General features: G+C 32.1%; 1 protein-coding gene across 1 annotated transcript; it reads left to right on the top strand.

The window, feature by feature from the left end:
• The first annotated feature begins 1867 nt into the window (after positions 1–1867).
• Positions 1868–20124, top strand: LOC148621531 (arrestin domain-containing protein 17-like). The gene is made up of 7 exons (XM_088576025.1): positions 1868–2280; positions 13573–13707; positions 15156–15400; positions 15770–15955; positions 16405–16581; positions 17506–17608; positions 18316–20124. The coding sequence occupies exons 1-7, from the start codon at positions 2166–2168 to the stop codon at positions 18588–18590; spliced, it is 1236 nt and encodes a 411-aa protein (XP_088432151.1). The 5' UTR covers positions 1868–2165; the 3' UTR covers positions 18591–20124.
• Positions 20125–22077: the final 1953 nt, after the last annotated feature.

Below are 22077 nucleotides of genomic sequence, written 5' to 3'. Positions count from 1 at the left end.
TCGATCCGATAGATCCACTGGATCCTGTTGACCCAATCAATCCAGTCCCTCCACCCGCTGTCAAAAAAGGTTCCGAAGATGTAAAGAAAGGTTCCGAAGATGTAAAGAAAGGATCCGAAGATAAAAAGAAAGGATCCGAAGATTAAACGAATAATATGAAAATATTTTAATTTGATGAGAATTCTGCCATTTGACTGGTTTGTTGATAAAAATCAACATTGTTTCAATTGTATAAACTAACTTGTTATTTAGGCCACGCCCACCTTTCACAGAACTACTTTTTGTTTGTCAACATCCGAAACAACATTTTCAGTCACATTGTAACGTTGAAATGTTTTTGTGACAATAAATTATTAACTAACTTTATGTCCGCCGGGTTTATGTCAAATTCCTGCTTTAATAAATGTGTCTTCAATTTTGGAAAATAACTGAACATTTCCCAGTGATGGAATGACAGCGTTTTGCCGCTGATTTTAAAATGGCGGCCAATTTGTTTACTAGAATTACTACAAGGCGGGAAAATTAAAGCTGCTGTTTACTCAGTGTTAATAAAAGTGATGGATATATCTTTTTTTTATTTTTAATTAAAATATAAAGAATGTATTCAATTTCTGATTAGTTTATACGCTATAACCTAATTTGGGTTCGTTTACGCAGAAACATAATCCGCATCACGGATTATTCAGCGTAAACGCACCCAAATTAGGTTATAGCGTATAAACTAATCAGAAATTGAATACATTCATCAAATAGAAATAATCAGAAGAAAAAAAATGAAATAGCCAGGTACTGACGTCGTCAAGAAGGCTTCTATTTGTCTTTGATTTATAATTTTCCTAGAAAGTGTAAGAAGATTTTTGTTTTTGTTTCAGCATATATCAAACACAAAAACATTTCAAATAAAAAGAGGCACGAAAACGTTCACATTTTTGTAAGAAATCCCTGTCATTGTCCTTATTTCTAACCTAAGAGCTTTTTTTTTCTTTGAAAAGTCCATGGCTTAACGGATTTTTAATTACAGTGAGACCTGACTTACCGAACCCGTTATTTACCTTGCAAATTGGTTCGGTTTATACAGGTGTTCGGAATACCAAGATTCGAAAAAAGTGATAAATGCGATAAAATGTAAAAAAATCAAAAAAATCTGAATGTTTATGTTTATTTGTATATTTCTGCGAGTTTCCATTGAAGGAATATAACCTTAATTAATAATTACTTTTTTATTTATTTATTTATTTATTTTTTTTTTTTTTTTGGGGGGGAGGGGGGGTACTTTTACAACTTTGTGACTACTGTGAAGATTTGGTCAGATAACAAACAACTGTATGATTTCTTCATTAACGTTCATAATGTACTCAAGAACTTTCATACAAATGTATCACTACCGATTTTCTTGAGAGACTCTGGAATGATAGCTGACAAACAATAACGTCGACGTCAGTATGATGTAACCGGTACATATACACCTGTATATATCAGTTCTAAAAAAATTGTCAGGAACTATTTACAATTGTATCACTGTCGCATTTCTAAAGAAATTGCCAACAAATAACGTCATTGTATGGTTTTCAGTATGACGTACGTGTAACTAGTACATACATAAGTGTATACATAATAATTATAATTAAAACATGATATTCCCAACAATGAAACATCGATTGTTTGAAAGTAAGGTCCGTAATTAATAACAACATTGACAAATCCAATGGAATTCCAATATTTAAAAATCACAGCAATAAATACACAGAAAACTTAGTATTTATATAATTGTACACAAACATGTCCAGCCATTGGTAATTATAATAATAACCACGAAAAATCAATAATGATAACAAATAACGTTATGAAAAGATAAAGGATTTTTTACCATAATTTCATCGACATTCATTAACCCTAATATCGAACTTGGAGCATGTTAGCTATGGAGGTTTACTTGTCAATTTTATTTCTCGTCGCTTATCGATCGATTCTGCCATCTCATTTAGCTTTACCAATACTCACTAACAGAAAAAATATATGTGTCTCATTTACGGAGTAAATTAATTCACATCAAATCTGTATATTATCGTCATTTCTTGTAACCATGGCGACATAACCGTAATGGCTGAAATTTCAATACCCGGAATACGACTGAGAATACAAACGAAAATTGTCAAAATAATGAAATGGCAGTAACATCTATTGAACTGCAATTGGAAAGTGAAAACCTCGTCTACTACTCGGGTCAACGGGTCAAAGGAGCGCTGGTGCTACAAATAGGCCTTCCTGTGATTATTGCTGGTAAGTCATAATTAAGGGTGGGGCGGACGATGGGTCAACACTACGAGAAAAAAAATTGCCGCTCACGCGGTTTCCAAGTCACTGAATATTTAAACGCTCAATGGCATTTATTAACAAATCGTGTCTTCACAATTGATTTTCTGGGGTAAATGTGTACATAATTGGAAATGAACCGCTCATAGTTTGATGGTAGACGATAAAATCACGGGGGAAAATAAATACATCGTTATTATTCTAACCTTATATTTACAGACAGTAATGTAGTAAATATCTGCATAAGTATCAATATGCGAATAAGACAGACGCGTGCAATATGTAATGCATCGACTAAAGAGTTTTGTTTAAAATTTGAATTTGAATATAGTACATATTAAATTTATATATATATACTGTAAACCGGGAAATTTTAGCGGCTGTTTTACTTTTGATATTTTCGCGGTAAGACCCGTAACGCAAAAAAATAATTTAAATATTTTCGTCGAGGGACAGTATAATGCAATTTAGGGAAAGATCGCGAATTCAAAACTGCGCGCCCTATTAGTAAGAGACCTATACTGTGAAAAGTCCATGAACACTGTAACCATATCCAAAATGAAAGATACACAAGCTTTTTTCAAAAATGACTCGCACAAAATGGTATATAGGTATCGGCCCATAAAATAGCTATTGTAAGGAATTAATTTGTATTTATACAATGAAACTTTAGTACAAATATTTATAAAAGGATTTCCAGTTCAGATCATAATGAAAGTTGGGGATACAGATTAACATTTGCTCATTTTGTGCCCAAATTTTGAAAAAAAAATATAAAAAAGCAGGGGTTTCCTCCCGTCACCCCCTCCCTTGGATCTTGCTGCTGGCCAGATTTGCAGAATATACTGAGAAAATATTAACATCACGGTTGTTAGCAAAAAACATTCTGATATCTTCAGAGATGAATATCTAATTGTGACAATTTCTTATAGTTCTTTTTCATTTTATTTTTTTACATGCATGGTCATTTTATTAATTCATTTTTTATTAATATTTGTTTTCCCATTATTTACATATCAACAAATACCAATTCAAAAAAAAAATAATAAGTCGCAATAACCTACATTTGTATGTGATTGAATTGTAGCCACTAGAAGAGCACTAAAACAAGCATGGTAAATGCTGTATTTGAATATCTAGACTATTACTGGTACATTTATTTGAAAGAGCTGCACATATGTCCATATACAAAGAAAACAATTTTCTTTCGAGTTTTGTGCACATAATTGTGAAAATGACATCCAAAGATAGAGAGGACAACGATGCACTTGGTCTATGGTATATGCTCAAACATTGAACAATGATGAAATGAAACTCGATTATAACATTCTTTCTTTTTCTTTTTTTCCTTTTTTTACTGTGCTTTATTTAGCCGTGCTTCATTTCTAGCATTCATGTTTCTGGAGATACTTCTAAAAGTTTGTACTTTCTACTTTCTTCAATGACAACAAAAACACTATTAGTATAAAGCTTTTTAAGTTGCTAATATTGTTAGCGACTTCTTGCACTCGTAATTTCAGTACTTTATATTCGCATATGATTTGCATAATTATATATTACATGTAATACTCCACGTTATGCTGCAGATCTGTTTCGTGTTTACCGCCATAGCGTCATAGTTCTAGATCATACGAGATAAAATGCACCTCTTAATTATCATACACGTGTGTTTCTTGATTGTATGAGCCCGGGAAATTTACATGAAATGTTAGAAATGTTCGAACATTACCCAGTTTCCAATTCAGGCACAGGGGATCGTTACAAGACTATATATAGGCCATATACATTAGCGTTTGTTTGTCTTTTCTTTGTTTTTTTTAATTTGGTTTTTCGTTTTGTTTTTCGTTTGTTATTATTTTTGGTTCGTTTAATATCTTTTTTAAAAGCACATTCTTATGCAACATACCATAAGCACTATTTGTTCTAGAATGTTTCTGAGATCGAAAACTTGTTGACATATTCATTATACTTTGATATGTAAGGTCAGTTTTATTGATGTGGTAGAAATTTGTCTTTATCAGCTAATTTGACGGACTTAAAACATTTTAACAGTCTCAGATGATAATAATGTAACCCTTATAGTCAACGGTATATCTCCCCTTAATGAAAAATTTCCTTCATTATGTTGTGATTCAGCTAAATACTTATTACAATGAACGTCGGTCGTTAGACTAATTAATAATCAGAATGTATTGGGTTTATAACAGCAGCATATTGTCTTTATAGCAAGTTAGCTTTAGCCGATACAAGTAAGATAGTAAGTAACGTATCGCCACTAATAAAACTATGCATTTGCATCAATCGGCTTCAGTCAAGCCAACTTAGGACTACTGCTGACACAGATTTGAAGGAAATAGGGAAGTGCGTTCAAATCAGTGAGAATAGTGACATTATATATTTGCCTCAAAGGAATCTTGCTATTTTAAGTCGCTCGTCTTCAATAAACCCCGACGTTTAATGGAACCATTGCCGTCCTCCTATTTAATTGCGTTATTTTGCAATAAATCAATAATGCCTGTTGCATTTCATTTTTACAAAGTTCTAAGGAATTTACTCGAAACACGCATCGAAACTTTCTTTGATTTAATTGAAATTCAATAATAACCTAACAACTTAACTGTATGGATTTAATTTCTTCTACAAAATAAAAAATAAATGTTAGAATATGAATAAGTACCATAAGACTTACTAGCATCAAAAATGATAAAAAAAAATGTTCTGTTCGTGGCACACAATTCTCTTAGAGATAGAGATTTAGTCGCAGCTTAGTGAAGTGTAATCGTTATCTTTGGGTGCATTATTGAATGATTCATGCGATAGCTGAAGTTTGTACAAAAAGTGCATTGTACAACTTTTAAAATCTGAAGGTTCGTTTCCAATGTACATAAGTATTCCGTGGACCGAGTTGTCGATGAGCCGAGACGCCTGTTTCTATCCGGAAATCTATGTAAGATTTATTAGGCCTTGTAATGTCAATTTCTTGTTTCTCATGCGGTCTGTTGTCGCTTTCGAGTGTGCCTTTTGTATCGCAATATCTTATAATAACTAAAGCAAAACACTTATGAACAATGTAAAAAGTACATTTATTATGTATAGGCGAAATGGAGTAAGAGAAATGCGTCTCTACTTTATTGTCTCTTTATTATGAAAACAATTATGATTGAGCTTTGAGTAAAAACCAAACCTTAAATAGTATATTTTATTCTTCATAATCACATTATGAAAAAAATAAGTTTTCAAAGTTGTTTTTTTTCCCATATTTTTCCATAATGTTCCCAAACCGCTTTGTTGACTTTATAAAAAATGTAGAAAATTATAAGTAAAAAGAACGTATTTTACTGCGTCGGCTATCTTTATTTTTTAATATAGTTCTTGTTTATTAATACACCAGTTCTTTAAACGTTCTATATGTGACATTTAATATACTTTTTGTTCGGTTTTAAGTTAAACTTATCAACGGGACATAACTTAATTTAACAAAGAAAACTAAAACCGGGAATTAATTGTACATGTCTTTATAGGTTTAAGTATCACATGTAGCATTTCTAAGGACAAGTGAAACATTAATTTCCCACACAAAAGTAGGATGAGTCCACTAAGATCGGACAGAAAAGTAGTCTTGAACTACATAGCAATTGTCTCTACTCTCACTTTCGCTTTCACTCACCAAATCATTTTAATGGAACATTTTTGAGTTATAATGTTATAATTTCTTAATAAAAAGTATGTCATCTTAAAGTGTTATGTTTGCTCTACTTTATAAGTCATGTTCATATCTTTTGACAAAAACATTACTATGTAGAGAGGCAAAAAGAAAATGCACTATACTTTTATATCCTCCATGTTTTAATATACATCGCTCATTTATATGCAATGTGACACCGGTACCTATTTACTAATTAACATTTCAATAAAATAATTAAAGTTTTTGTTTTTCTACTACAGTGTTCATTTTTATACTGATAATTCAGAATATTACTGCCCTGCTACAAACATGCGTTTTTCTATTAATTTTTTTTCACTCAAATTCAGTTAAAATGCGCCAAAGCCAATTTTCGTAGTCACAAGCTATTATTAAAGACAAAAAGCTTTTTTCCTGATATAGTTTTGGGTTCAATTTTTTATCAGGGTGATGCCAGATTGTAAAAACATAGTTTACGGGGCATTGATCAGGTTCACTGAACAAAAAACGATAAATATCTAAGACTTAATCGATAAAATTTAGGGTTTCCCAAAAAAAATACATAGAAAAATATAAAATACTCCAAATGAAGAACGCCCAATAAGTTTACTAGAGGAATAAATAGCTAGAAAACACAATTTTAACAGTTATTTTCACATCGAAAACGAATTAAATTTTTTTTTCCACAAAATACATGTGTCCCATGAAACAGAGTGAATTACGTTACAATTTTCCTGAAGCTGTAATGAAAATGTAACTGATACATATGGTATGTCTATGTAAGGAAAAATACCATAAAATAATAAACAATAAGAAAATGAATTATTCACACGTAAAGGATAATGTTTTTATTGAAAAAATGCATGATATTTATCTTTTTTCCAAATGTGCATTTAATTGTGAATTACGTTACAGTGTCTCTTGCATCTGTTAACGGTAGTAGCAAACTTTCCATATTCTTAATTATACACACACCAATGTCAATCATAAATGACTCTTAAACAGATTTTTAGGTGTTACATATTTTTTCACATCCTTGGTAAAGTACAAGTCCATGAATTACGTTACAGTGAATTACGTCACGGTAATTTCTTTTAAACGGATGAAAAACACTGTTCTCTGAACAAATTAACTATAAATCATTATCAGTGACATCGCCTATCATACGGGCATCTTTAGAAAGGAAGTTGTGAGGCGGAAACAATGGTAAAGGCGTACCCGATGTAAACATTCCCTCTAGTCGTACGTGTTTTAATTTCTGTTAAGTACAATTATTTAGATATTATTAATTTTCAGTTTAATTTAACTTAGAAACGGAGAATAGATGTATTGGTAAGATGTATGACAATAAGATATTGCTATGTATGATATATAAATCAAGCATTGGTATATATTACGGTGTAACGTAATTCACCTGTTCATAAACTGTGTATTTTGATTACAGAAAATGGTTTTACATGACAACTTTTCGTGAGAAACATTAAGTGAATGCTAAACAAAGATAGAAATACTTTTCAAAAAAGCAAAAGCCATTCAAAAATGATTTAATCATTGCAAGAATTTAAGTAAGCACAAAAACGATATGTAAGCTTCTTCGTGAACTGATATATATAAATCATTTTTGTTTTTGTTTATTTAGATCACTTGAAAACAAGAAATATATATTGAAATCAAGCATCACTACAATAAAATATTTGATAATGCACCTTTAAGCATAATAATTTCAATTTCTCAGCTATGTAGGTGACGTATTATTTTCAAACAATCCTATTTTTTCATATCTTGACCTACACGTAGAGATCGATGGTAAATGAAAGCTATCGACCAAACTTTACGACACACTGATGACTTTTCAATCAGAATTGTCAACTTTCCATTCATCTGTACCATGAAAACCGATTTGTTCAACGTATCATAGTTTTCCCTTCCTTTTTCGTCTACCATGGAATTGACATTTTATGAGCAGCTCGGCGGTTGTTTCTAGAACAGCAGAGGACACTTACCCAACCGATACACCTAGTACTGCTCCCAGTTTTTAGTGGAATCCGAGTTGCTCATTTACTTCTGTTACTTTGTATGTATTATCTTAGTGACTTTATGTTCTTTGTTGTGTTTGTCTGTTTTCTGTGTCTGGTCTTCGTCCCTGGATTACATTCTTTTGATTTCCGCTAGAATCTTGGTTCCCTAGCTTGATTACTCTTTCAAGTGACGTTACAATATCAGCGAAAAGTTGTTGCTGTGAATTACATTACATTTTAATTTTGACATTATAATTATAACCTGCTAGAAGATTACTCGTTGATCAAACATCTTATGTTATGTGGCGTATATAAAAATGACAAATTTAACAGATACATGTATGTTTTTTTAAATATTACTAGCAAAAATATTGCAATTAGTTGTTTTTCGTGTTTAAACTTCCAATTCTGTTATGTGTTCCAATTAAAGCATGAGAAAGACATGGCTTATATATGACACTGTTATAAGTGAATTACGTTACAAAGTCCGTTATTCCCGTTAAGCTAATTATAAACATTCCAAATGGATTTCAATGCACAATTGCTTTCTATGTATCACCTAAAAGATGTATGAATGGAAATAGGTTGCTAAATTGGCCTTCATCCTTTGCTAATTATGTTTCAAAAGAATAATAAAGGAAACTTGTTTTCAATTTCATTTTGTTTTATCATTTTTTGACTAGATGTTATAAAATATAGAGTATCTTAAAAAGATAACAATTTCTGAACAAAATATTTGTTTCATGTTGTGAATTTATTGTTTATCTATCGAATGATATCATTTGAAGCGCAGTTTTGAATAATTGTATGATGAAACTATCATTATTCAACATGGGTGTCCAGAAGTAACGTAATTCACCACCAAAATACACTGGGCATGTTCAAAATTTCGTTCAGGCCGTTTTTCCGGTCCTATTGGGACACTTTAACTGAAGCTGAGTGTTTTATATTGGTACCTAGATATTCCGGGCATAATAACTAATACCGCAATCTTTGCCGTAAAAGATTATTTTTAGTAAAAAGCTGCTGCATTAGTCAAACTAAGCGATGCCATGAGTTCCATATATTAAAGTATTATTTATTGCCGAATCAGGATATGTCCATTTGAACCACTGAAATAGTCCACTTAAACAATTTCCTAATGACTTCTGTGACATTTCTTTGTTTAAATCAATCATACAGTATAAATAGGGAAACTCATTTTATCTATTTATTTGAAGAAAAACAATAAATAAAAAAATCATTTTTCCATATATAAGAGACGATGTATGGAAAATGACAATTTTCAAATCCTAACCACATCCATAAAATGTGTTGTTACTCGAAAACTATCCTTCATGTAGGAGTATTAATTGCTTCAGGTTACTTTAATATATATACATGCTTATCATAAATAATCAAGATAATAACTGATATCCTAAAAATAGATCTCTGTATCATATTACTATTCCTAGTGATTTCTAAAGTAAAGTGCAGATTGTTTTTTTTTTAATATGTAAATCGATTCAATAAAACATTCACTTATGTAGCATTTTTAAGAACATGTGCAAAAAAAAAAATCCCGCAAAGTAAGTATGGTGAGTCCACGAAGAACTATAAATATCCATTTTCTCTACTTTCACTTTCGTTTTGCACTCGTGATCATCAAACCAACCTTTTCAGTGGAACATTTTTATTTTATAATGTTAAACTTTCTTAACAGAAAGTCTGTCATCTTATAGTGTTATGTTTGCTCTGTTAAGTCATGTTCATATCTTTTGACAAAATATTAGTTTATAGAGAGGCAAAAAGAAAATACACTATATTTTTATACCCTTCACATTTTAGCATACATTCGCTCAGTTATATGCAATATGAAAATGATACCTTATACTGCGTTAGTGTACCAATGTCAGGACATCAGCCTAAGGATTATACACATTTTTAAATATATATATTTTTTCAAAGATGACCCTCAATGTACATGTATATATTACTTTAATCTCTTTCCCGTGAAGTAAAAAAAAAAACATGTCTCTCTATCTCATTGGGTTTTCGTGAAAACTGTCCTAAATACCAAAAAAAAAACTTTGTAGGGCCTTACAGTTTCTGTTTCTTTTTTTATGATATAATACAACCTGACTTTTAAAGGTAAATTATTATTTCATGATTTCTTAAGTGAGTTGAATAGATATACATATCGCTTCCTGTAAACTTATGTGCACTTTAGACCGTTTTGTGTGAACTGTGGGATAGTCGATGAGCATGCATGGAGCATGCTCAATATACACTTCCTCGAGGAAAATCCTTTTGTCTTAACCAAGCCAGTACACTACATCGCTAAAGTGTACATTGAGCATGTTCATAAACTTACCACAAAGGGGTCTATTCAATGTAGTTTCAGGATCCATGATTATTATCGATGTAATAATTATCAAACATTATAATCTCACTTTTTTGTTGTTGTTGTTTTGTTTTGTTTTGTTTTGTTTTGTTGTTTTTGTTTTTGTTTGTTTGTTTTTGTTTTTGTTTTGTTTTTGTTTTTTTTTTTTGTCTAATAGTCTTTCAATTTAATTGCTGCGCGTTTATGTATATTTTTACAGTATGTAAAAATGACATTGTATGTCTATCCCACGAACGCATTTAACTTCTGAATTTACAGGCGTTCATGAAATAAAATCGAAAGGTAATGTTAATACATTAACATCAAGTAATGCGATTGGTCACTTCGTCTGAGCTTATAGGCAACAAGGACAAATGAGCCTTTCAGTATCGTCATATCGAGAAGATACACGATTAAGTTAAAATTGGGAATACAATTCTCAATAAAGCTAATATTCAGTTTACTGCAGAATGTAATCTGGAGCACGATCTAAGCATCAAAACTTCACAATAAATAAACTGAGAATAAAATGATAAAAAATACGAACAGGATCTAATTCTGCACAGTACAAGGACTCTTTGAATAGCCCAAACCATCACATCTCAGTCTAGAACTGGTCTAATTGAACCCACCAGTAGCAAACTAAAACAAACTGATCATTACATGTACGTTTATATTTTTAAAAGTAAACAGTCTGAATAACAAAAAGCGAATATTGTTCCTACATGTACATTGCAGATACATTTTAAACAAACCGTTAAGGCATATACTCTAGACTAATAATGAATGAAGGCATAAAAAACTACAGCTGCACGACTTGATGACTTAAGAAAGGCCGACATTATATGGAAAAAACGTCTGCTATGTCAGGTTTTGAAGGCATACATTGTACAATACATGTACACTAGGAATGAAGGAATAGAGGAAAACAAATTTGCATAACTGCATAAGCGTTATTGTTGGCAACAAATTAATGCAACGAATACATGTAGATGAATAATGTGTGATACGCCTATAGGTTAATACTATTGGCAATGATGGGGTCAGAAATGGCAATAAAAAGTACAAAACACATGTCATTTAGAATTCCTTAATAGCCATGAAATAAGCTTCAAAGGAGACACTATTTATAGTTTAATTGTAGAAATATCCCTAATCAATACTAACATTTATTCCCTAAGGAAAAAAGGCAATTTGATACATTGTAATAATACAGACAATGCCTATTCAAAGCCCATAAAACCATGGTACCAAACTTACACAATAATTACATATGGTTTTATGGGTCTTGTTCTTCCTGTCATAGCTTTGCTCTCTGCAAAATCAATCATTGAATGTCATATTTCAACACTGCGGGTCACTTTCATTGGTTCCAGTTCGCGTTTATTTTGTAGATAACTTTCTGACCGCCCTTCTAGCAAGTCTACACAAAACGTCATTGCTTATTAAGCACAAGCAGTGCCTAAGAAGGTTATATAAAACAACCTTTTAAAGATAAGAATTAACTATTGTTAAAAAAAACGGTTTGGTTTAGCTTGATCTAAGCATTAAAAGTTCACAATACAAAATGCTGTAATTAAGCTTGGTTTATCTTAATTACAGCATTTTGTATTATACATTGAAAGCCTACGGTATTAAATTCATCATAAACAGCACTCATATCCGATATCACCCCTCCCCCTCCATTGGTGATCGACAGTAGAAAACACACCTGTTCATACAAATTAATACAACAATCCTCTAATACATAAATAAGGAAGAAAAATAAATCATATCAATTATTTTATAGGCAGAATTAAAATACATTGTACGATAAATCAAAAGGTCAAATTGATGGTTTGCAGCCTTTAATGACATTCTTTAAAAGTAATTAATCCATAGTTATGATATCTTCATTTAAAACAGGGCAATGCTGGCCCTACCCCATTAGCTGGCTGAGCAACACGCGGAATAGATATGATCCAAGCAGCTCACTGTATGCCTCGTCGTGTTCCTCTGATAATTGCATCTTGATCCACTTTATATAACGTGATCAAACAGATCATACCACATTAGTCGATATTTCATCAAATAAGTTGATTGATGTTGAGTGCCATATATGATTAATATAAAACACGAAACTCATTTCAACACTAACCTACAATGGCATTAACAGTAATATCTTATGACTGATATAACAATACTGGCATGTATACTGAATAACAGTTCAAGTTATTGCTGTTAAGGTAACACAATTTTAACGAATGATCAATTGAAAAGTTGTCAAAAGCAGTTTTAGGTATATCTAGCCTTTCCTGATAGTTTATATTAGATTGACTATGTTCATTGAAAAATGTTTGGGCACAAAATTAATGTACTGCCTTATTTACAATACTTAACATGCAACAAGCAGTATGGCGTCTGTTTTTTCAAGAATCAGAAACTGATTGTCGTACATGCAAACCTGAGTTTCAGCGTTTTTTTTTTTCTTTTCGTTTTCAGTTAGTTTGTTAGGTTCCACTATATAGATCACTGCAGATAACTTTATGACAATTTGTGGAAATAAAGCTACATTGAGACACTTAAACAAGCAAATCTAACATTTGTTTTTCCTGTAAAAAGTATGTATTTTTTCAAAACCTTACATTATGGAGATCCATGAAAAATATAGATATTCTTTTCTATTTTGTCATGAAAATCTGTAGCCATTGTAATATAATAAAAATATAACAGCCAGTTGGTGCAGGGAAGAAAACCCTATCCTGTGATAACCTGAATCTTTTCAGATAGCTTAAAGCATGCATTTTACACCTCTTTACCTTCACAAGAATTCCATTTGTTTATGTACGAATGCTCTAATATCCACAATCAATATTTCTACCACCTTTTATTTTTAAGTTTTGCAAAATAAGACTGGGTCAGTTTTTATGTACGAAACAGTGCACCTGAATTCTTTCTGTATTGTGCAACCTTATGCGATCTGTTGTTTGCATGGTGTGTTTCTCGAATTGTTTTGCCCATGAATTTCTAAAGTCCGTACCGTTTGTATTGATACATAGACTGGAACCTTAAGAACATAGAGCTAAAATCAGGTGCATGTAGAAATACCCGTATTTTCAGCCAGATTCTTCTTGTTGGATGGTAGACTCATTTGAGTTTCCCCCACATCTATATTTGGTTGTATTATCACCTTCACTGAAGGTTACAATTTTTTGTAGGTGTTGAAGTTCGGTTTCGGGGTGCAGCTAGAGCTAAATGGAGAGAAACCGTACAAAATGGACCTCATCGGACAGACATAGAGCACGAAAAGGAAGAAATTTACTTCGATGATAGGTTTTGTTTATGGGGTAAAGGTATGTACAATGTAATTACATTGATCAACATCAGTCGTGAATTAATTGTGTTTTAAATGCTAACATTTGATTATAAATTGTACTAAGCATCCGTGCTATAAAGGTGTAGGGATATTATGCTTTGAATGTAGGCCCAAAATATTAACTTGGTTGTAATAACATAAAAATTGTACGAAACTTATTAAAATATATAAATATTAGTAAAAGAGTAACCAAGGTTATAGCGGTAATCAAAAGAATGTAATCAAGGGACCAAGACCAGGCATGGAAAACAGACATACACAACAAAGTACATAAAGTAACTAAAATTATACATACAAATTAACAAAAGCAAACGAGCAACTCGGACTCCACTAAAAACTAGGAGCATTGACAAGTGCACCGGTAGGGTAAGCGTCCTATAATTTTCGTTGGTTTTATTATTATTTACACATTTATATCCAGAAAACCATGTCTTAACCCAAGAAACATCGATCTTCATATGAAAAAAACTATATAATAAAGGAATATATTCACTAATAATGAAGTTGTTTCTTCTGTGTGGACAGGAAAGTGACAAAAAAGTACAAAATGAACATAATATCTGAATTTTGGTAAACTTCAAGCAATTCTTTTTTTCCTTTGAATGCATATATTTTTGGACGTCTGTGTGTTTTCATGTTGTTTTTGATTCCTGTCTCCTAATCTTCAATTAAGACTTTTAACACCCGATGATTAATTTCCAATGCATTTTAGGCCAATGAGAGCCTTTAACGTCTCTTCTCCTTTCAGATTATGACAATAAATATCTGCTTGTTAATAGTACAGTTTAACTTAAAGTCATCTAAGATTTTTTACAATATTTAGTACTTTATTGACCTTGAACTTGTGTGTGTAAAAGGGCGTGCTTTAATATATTGGAGGAGGGTAGTGGACAACAAGGGAAACAAATGCATGTATATATATGAAATGACAGTTATTGATGTTAAAACAAAAGTTTACAAACGATACTTAAAGGGAGATAAGACAGATAGATTCTTGTATGTTTGATTAAACTTGTTTTCAATAAAAAACCGATTGTCTTTAAGCCCATTCTCGATTCATATTATTTCTCCACTCTTTATGGTAAAATATATACAACATTACTCTGAAGTGAAAATATGCAATGGAACTCATTCTCTTCTATCCTACAACACAAATAACAGAGGACATTGAGACAATTCTTTATTATGATTATTTCTGCAATTGATACGCATGTACTAGAATCAAATACCAATGTATCTACAAAAGTAAGGCATTGTGCTCACAGTACATAGTTTTTAAAATGTGCCAGAATCTGATTGACTCGTACGTTTGTTTCAAAAAAGTACACGTCTATATGTGGGAAAGAGATGCAATTGGTGCTTTAGAAAAAATAGAATATATAGCTTCTAAAATATAATATCCAATTTTATATATATATTTTACAGTCAACCATAACAATCGATGGGAAGGGAGGGAAGTGTTACAGAGAGGTCGCCACATGTTTCCATTTCAGTATAAAGTTCCGGAATGTGTTCCCTGTTCATTTGAAGGTCCGGACGCTCATATACGTTACAGTGTACAAGGCATTATAATACGTTATAATGGGGAATGTATTAGCTCACAAAGAATCATCAATGTACTTAGAGAGTATGATCCAAAGCGTGATCCGGGTGACTCGGCAGCTAATTCGGTACGTTCACCTTATCTTGAAATGACCCCCCCCCCTCCACCCCCCACCCCCCTTTATTGTGATCTTTACTTTGAAATAAGATGTATTCCTACAACTCCTATTCGTGGTTTCGCGAGTAAAGAATAAATAATCTTTAATGGCTTTGCTATATTTATTTCGTCATGTTTGTAGTACATTTAAGCTTTCTTTTATTTGCATTATTTGTGCTATATTTCTTGTGTTGGTCTTAAGCAAAGGAAATAAGTAACAAATGATTTTTTTCGATTTTTTGATTTTGTACTTTCCTAATAAGGTTCTGGATCACATATAGTAGATTTGGCTTCAGAATCACGAAATACTGTATGCAAGTTCTTTGTCATTTCATTCCAGACACCATTATTAGAGGATCATGCTGAGAGGTCAGTAAGCACACTATGTTGTCGTCCAGGAAGAGTGTCATGTTCTCTATCCTTACCGAAACGTGCCTATGTTCCGGGTGAAATTCTCCGAGCCGAAATACTCGTTAATAACATGTCCATTAGAAAATCTGGTGCTGTTAGTCTTCAATTAAAACAGGTAAATGTAATTTATTGCATGCTTTTCCTCGCTCCTTGTGAATAATGGGGGATCTTTATTCTAATGACGATAGATTCCATTTATTGTATTATATAATACTGTGATAATGAAAGGGCCATCTATTTGCAACATGAAATCTAAAATCTAAAAACGAAACACCGAACGTTACTTTGGTACCTTCTTAGGCCTCTGTATCTTGTACGCTGTTTGTCTAAAAAACCGTTATTTGATCAAGTACAAGTACAATTAATCCGATATAAGCGATGATTTATATGTGTGGTATACCTTTTAGGATAACATAAAATCTGTTTATTAAAACGTTATTCTCTAAATCATAAAACCCTTCTGTTTATTGAACTCGGAAGATATATGTACAGGTGTACTTTTATCGAGTTGTAATATAGTAAATTATTGGCTATGATGTTTTCTTTATTCTATTACTTTCTTAGATTGTAACTTACGGTGGGGTACAAACGAAAATACTCTTATTGAAAGAGTATAAAGTGTGTGATGGTTTAAGACCAGGTCAACATCGGCAGTGGAAGGAATATCCCCTTCGTGTTCCTCCACTCTGTCCCTCTAGACTACACATGTGTAAAGTATTAGATGTTAGATACTGTATAGCAGTGAGTACATGTTCAATATTTTAAGCTAAGAATTTATCTTTGATAGTAAACAGCAATTAACATGTGACTTTTCATAGAACGCGTGTTCTTAGGAGATAAATATTGATAAAATGCACTGTAGAATCCAAAATTAAGGGGAGATAATCCTGTTAATGACACTAAATATTCAATAGAAACTGTTGGATTTTCAAGGTGGATTACCTTCTAAGAGCAGACAGATTGGAATGAATGATTATACATTTCATCGTATAGACCTACAATGCAACTTAATAACAAAAATAACAGTAGCTTTTTTGGGGTGTATCACATATTACAGAATTTTCATGATTGTAATACAGACGGATACTTAAAATCTAACAAAAATGAAAATCCACACTACATGAATTCACGTAGTATAGGCGTTCTTTAAGGAAAATGTTTAGTGGGAAAATTGACGCATTTTCATTAAGATACAACAAATGTTCAGATGCACATGTTAACGTCTCCTGAAATTACCACTTATATAAGGAACGATACATCAACTGGCATCAAGTGAATTCTTAAGTGTGTATCTAAATTAATTAACTGGATGTATATTGTAATGAATTAATTTTGTTCTTCGTTAAACTATAATAAGAAACAATATTTTGATTCGGCACGTCTCAGAAATATATCAGGATGGATAATAAACCTAGGGACACTACCGACGTTAAAAGCTCTCTCAGTAGGTTTTATTGAAAGCACAGAAATGACACATTTGTCAATGTGCCGATAAAGCAAGTATCAGGAAGCAAATACAGCACGTTTCATGCAAATAAATCTATGTATATTGGGACAATCTAAAACTGCAATGACGTATTCAGCTTTCGTACATAAAAACATAATTTACTTTAATTTACCTTAAATTCAATTGTAAATGTAATATTACAAACGTTGTCATTTCAGGTAGAAGCAACTTTTGCTGATATCATTTTATATTCTGCGGTGCCAATTATTATTGCTACTGTACCAGATAGTTATTTAGAATATTCCAAGTGGTCTTACAAAGGTATAACACAACAAAGCAAAGTACAGTTTAAGTTTATAATTTTTGACTTTTTCATGAACTAAATATATTAGATCAGCATTATGCATCCGAGAGCAAACGAAAATAAAACTAAAATTATATATATTCATTGACATACTTACTAAACAAATTATGTGAGTTTTTCTTAAAAGTTTTATTTGTAAGTTAGCTCCCTTTGTATGTAAATAATGTGTTGTGTCATTTTTATATTCGGCTTATTTTTTCATTGCCTACAAAAAAGGCCGTCGTATGTGTGTTTTCATGTCATGAATAGGCAGATATAAAATATCTTAAATGAGTTATTTACACAACCTTTTTAGTCATGGATCCTGTTTTATTATGAATTAGTCACTAATAATATTTGGTTGTTGCGTTTACAACTTAAGCTCCATTTTCTTGACCTGATGATTTCGCGTGTTCGTCCATGTGAACGCAGTTTCAGTTATGGTGTAATTCTTAGTTTCCTTGATATTTGATAAAAGCTATGCATGTGTACATTTGTTTAGTGATTTGGTGAGTGTGTTCTGCCAGCTATATCATCAATGTGACCGGATAAATCAAAACTTACACTCTGTTAGAAAGACAAGCGGCCACCAATACCCTAATACGATATTTTAATTCCTTTATAAGTCATTTTCATGACACTTATAAACGTAACTAAATAATTTTGCTTCCTTTGCTTATTTCAGTTTGTACTCCCTCTTTAATGATGGACGATACGCTTACGGACTGTTACATCTATGGATGCACGCGTACAGAATCGGAAGAAGATGAATTCAAGCCAAAATATAAATACTTTGAGAATATACGGGATCTTAGACGCGATAGAGACTTGATAGTGAAATTTAGATATAGTCCTGGTTTAAAGAGAAAGAACAGAGAAAAGGAAAAAGGAAAACAAGAAATGCATAGACCAATAGTCAAACTAAAATCGGAGGATATCGCATCATCTTCGTTGGCATGAGTGATTTTTTTTTTTTGCATATTGCAAATTGCATCTACAATGTAAAATGATTAACACAGAAAAATATTTGCAACACAGGATTGTGACACATCAGGAGAAAAAAATTGAAATTGTTCATTTTCATGGCCAGTTATTTTTTTTTTCTATTCATACAATCAAACATTTTGTCATTTCGGATTAAAATTGAGACATTTTGATTTCAGTGCGAACACCTCAGCCTTTCTAGTTACACAAACGTAAAACCTCGGAGCACTTGGTGGATGGAACTGTTCGGAATTTGACCGATCCGATTCTAAATTTATAGTTAATCTGATTGAATTTTTTACCATTACTTTTTCCTTGGCTCCTCACTTCGCGCCAAAATTCTTGGAGGAGCTGTTGTTCTTTATTTCTAGTGCTGTCCAACCAAATTTTTAGCGCTATGGTGGATAGAACTACTTTGATTTGCGTAAGAGTACCGGCAATGCCGGCAAATTTTTCAGCGAGAAATTCTCCTATCTGCATCTAGGGTTATTTGTTAGTGTAGCGGAAATGACCGAGTAGTTCCGGTTGATTTTGATTTCATACATAACATGACCAAGCCGTTCCGTTTTGTGTATTTATATAGCAACTGAGATATATGATTTCATTCCTACTATGGGTTGTCGCATTCCTATTTTGTTGATCGCTGGCGATCTACGATATCTTATTTAGCCAAAACATGTATACATTGAATTTAGAATTATTATAAGTCATCACATTAGTATAGCCTTTATACGATTAGACGTAGGATAAAAGGTCTGTTTTAGTTGGCATGAAGAAAATGCAAGTCCAACTTTAAATCCAATGTAGTGGAATACACCTGCATACATGTGCTTTGCCTTTCCATAGATGATTTTTTTAATACAATAGTTTCTTCCATGTTAAGTCAATAAGCCAGCGAGCCAATTACTTCCACAAGGTAAGACTAAGATAGAGAAAAACTATTTTCTCGCGGAAGTGTATATTAAGCATAAGTGGGCTATACATGTCGACTACCCTAGAGTGACTATATCGGTACAGCGGTCATTGAAATATTTTGATGAATTAAAGTAAACGTTTTACCAAAAGGCCTGCTTTTTGATTGAAGCCTGGTACATTGTTTAAAACCGCCGATGCATGTTTTGTGGATTTTTTTGTCAAAAGCTTTTTCTTCATGCCGATGCTGCATATGTTTTATTGCTCAAGGGGCAGGATGAAGAAATCAATTGGTTGATTTCAAAGAGATGAAAAAAGAGTTATGCTTTAGCGAAAAAAAAGTTAACATTGGCATGTCAATTTTTGCTTTTTACTTTACCGGGGATATGCCATTATTTATAGAGATTCTATTTTTTCTCATCTCAAGACTTTCTCATTAAGGGTTTTAGAAAGCGTCGTTTAGTAATTATAAGTTCACTTAAATTTTTGACAAAGGACAAAAATATATTTCAACACTCCTCTTTGAAAGATCCTTTGTCCTATGAAGCTTCAGTAATGTAATTTAACTCTTCGTGCTTTTTATCAATGAAATATTCCAATTGTTGAAATAGCAATTGATTCTATCGAAGATTTGTCGATATTGAACATATTTTTGTTAAATAAATGTCGTATTTTTGCCTTGTGTTGCATTGTATCTGTCTTAACACACATGATCAAATATGCGCGCGCGCGCAAAGGTGAACTTAGCATATTAAATGATTATATTTTTATTTCAAAAATACATGTAGATACCTATACCGAAATACGGATTGTTTCTCAGTTTTGAACAAGAGTTATCACGCTTTTGATATAGTATGGATTCATATTGTGTCATACATTTTATTTAGCCACCATGTCATAACGTGCTGTTTAAATTGGCTAAAAATTTCTGAAATGATGGGCAATGATTAGACTTATAGGGGCAAGCTTAAGCCGTTTCCAGTGATTTTCTATATAAGCCAAGAAAACTCCCATCCCGTCTTGGATCTGCTTATACTCTACTATCTCAGCTAACGTTAGAGTAACATGAAAGTTAGTATATGATTTACATAAAAAAAAGTAAGCATTCTGTAGATCTGAAGAACGGACTTAAAAAAATAAAGGACATTCAATGTTTACTGCGAAGAAAATAGCATTTAACTGTTAAGTCTGTAAGATTCTGAAATCAGTCTATAAAACGACTTCTAATTGCTGTGATATTATGGTTGCCTATTCATTCCGTTTAATACCACATCGTAACTTTTTTCCTCTGTTGTAAAGCGGGAAGCATGGTAATCGGAATCATATCATCATTTTTAATTGTAAACGACAAGCGCCCATTTGATAATGATAAAATTTCATATGAAAATCTCGTGAAAGCAAAACAAAACACATTTGTTTGTATATTAAAGGAATTGGGGAACATTATCCTTAAGGTGATGTATTCCAACACAAGATGTTGATATTACTCATTGAAAATTTAATTTCAGAAGTAACAAGCCTTCTGACTGGTTAAAATTTTTGTCCCCATCTCATGGACCAAATGTTGTAATGTGACTGTGACGTCATCAACCTTTTTGAGGATAATTTATACTCGTTAAAGTTGATACTAAAATTATATAAGGAGTGACTGTTATATTTTTTCTGTGTTTGAAATAACCTCAATACCCAAGGTACACACTTGAAAATGACCTGCTACACAGCTTATTTAGTAAGCACCACGTGGTTGATTATCTCTTCATAGACCGAAAAAAAAATGAAACTTTTGGTTTGATGTGGATATCTATGTTTGATTTTTATCAATTTAGATCGGAGATCAGAATTGATATACAGGGGCTGCTCTGGCTTCCAAAATTCTGTCGCCAGAAAAATCGCCAGCTGCCATTTTTTGTCGCCAGTTTTCAGAAATTAGAGCCATAGGGTGCCAAAAAAAAATTACATTTAAAAAAAAAGACAGTGTTAAGTTCACTCAATTCATCAAAATAACCTCTCCCTTCATGACATACATGTACCAAAGATTCACTCTAGATGCATGTATAAAGTAGGTTTCTAGTTTTTAGGTTTTTTAGTCTGTCACTTTCATATGCATAAAATATTAAGTACTACTCCAGAAACAGGTATTTTACGTCTATCAAAGACTATATTGCTGTTCTCATACAGTCCCTGATTTTAAAACATGTTCACCTTAGTCCTTTATGGTCTAATTCATCTAATACAATATAATTTACTTTTTTATTATTTTTAACAAGCTTGATTCTTTTTTTTTCAAGTGATAAAATTAATCGTGTCTTGATATCTACAGTTTGTACCATGGACCATTAATCGTGTCTTGATATCTGAATAGCATTTCCTTAATTAGATTGTGGGAACCACCATTCTATTTTGTTTACCGATTTTCCCGCCAAAAAAGTCACATGGCAAAAGTGTAAACAAATGTCATCCATTTTCTTTTATCAATTCTTTCATTTCGAAGTATTTGGTCACTGCCTGATGGGATAATCATTGTTAATTGGATTTAATTTATTCTGTTATT

The sequence above is a fragment of the Perna viridis genome, chromosome 3 (genome assembly GCF_037379345.1).
Source record: "Perna viridis isolate PV_CMFRI_1.1 ecotype Kerala chromosome 3, ASM3737934v1, whole genome shotgun sequence".
Classification (NCBI taxonomy): Eukaryota; Metazoa; Mollusca; class Bivalvia; order Mytilida; family Mytilidae; genus Perna; species Perna viridis.
The sequence above is the reverse complement of the archived record's forward strand: the minus strand, read 5'-3'. Positions and strand labels throughout refer to the sequence as shown.

Excerpts from the sequence above, each read along its gene's own strand:
- LOC148621531 (XM_088576025.1), top strand. The coding sequence starts at position 2,166 with ATGGCAGTAACATCTATTGAACTGCAATTGGAAAGTGAAAACCTCGTC. Across the intron at positions 15,956-16,404 it reads TTAGTCTTCAATTAAAACAG|ATTGTAACTTACGGTGGGGT; the intron begins GTAAATGTAATT and ends TTACTTTCTTAG. Across the intron at positions 17,609-18,315 it reads TTCCAAGTGGTCTTACAAAG|TTTGTACTCCCTCTTTAATG; the intron begins GTATAACACAAC and ends TGCTTATTTCAG.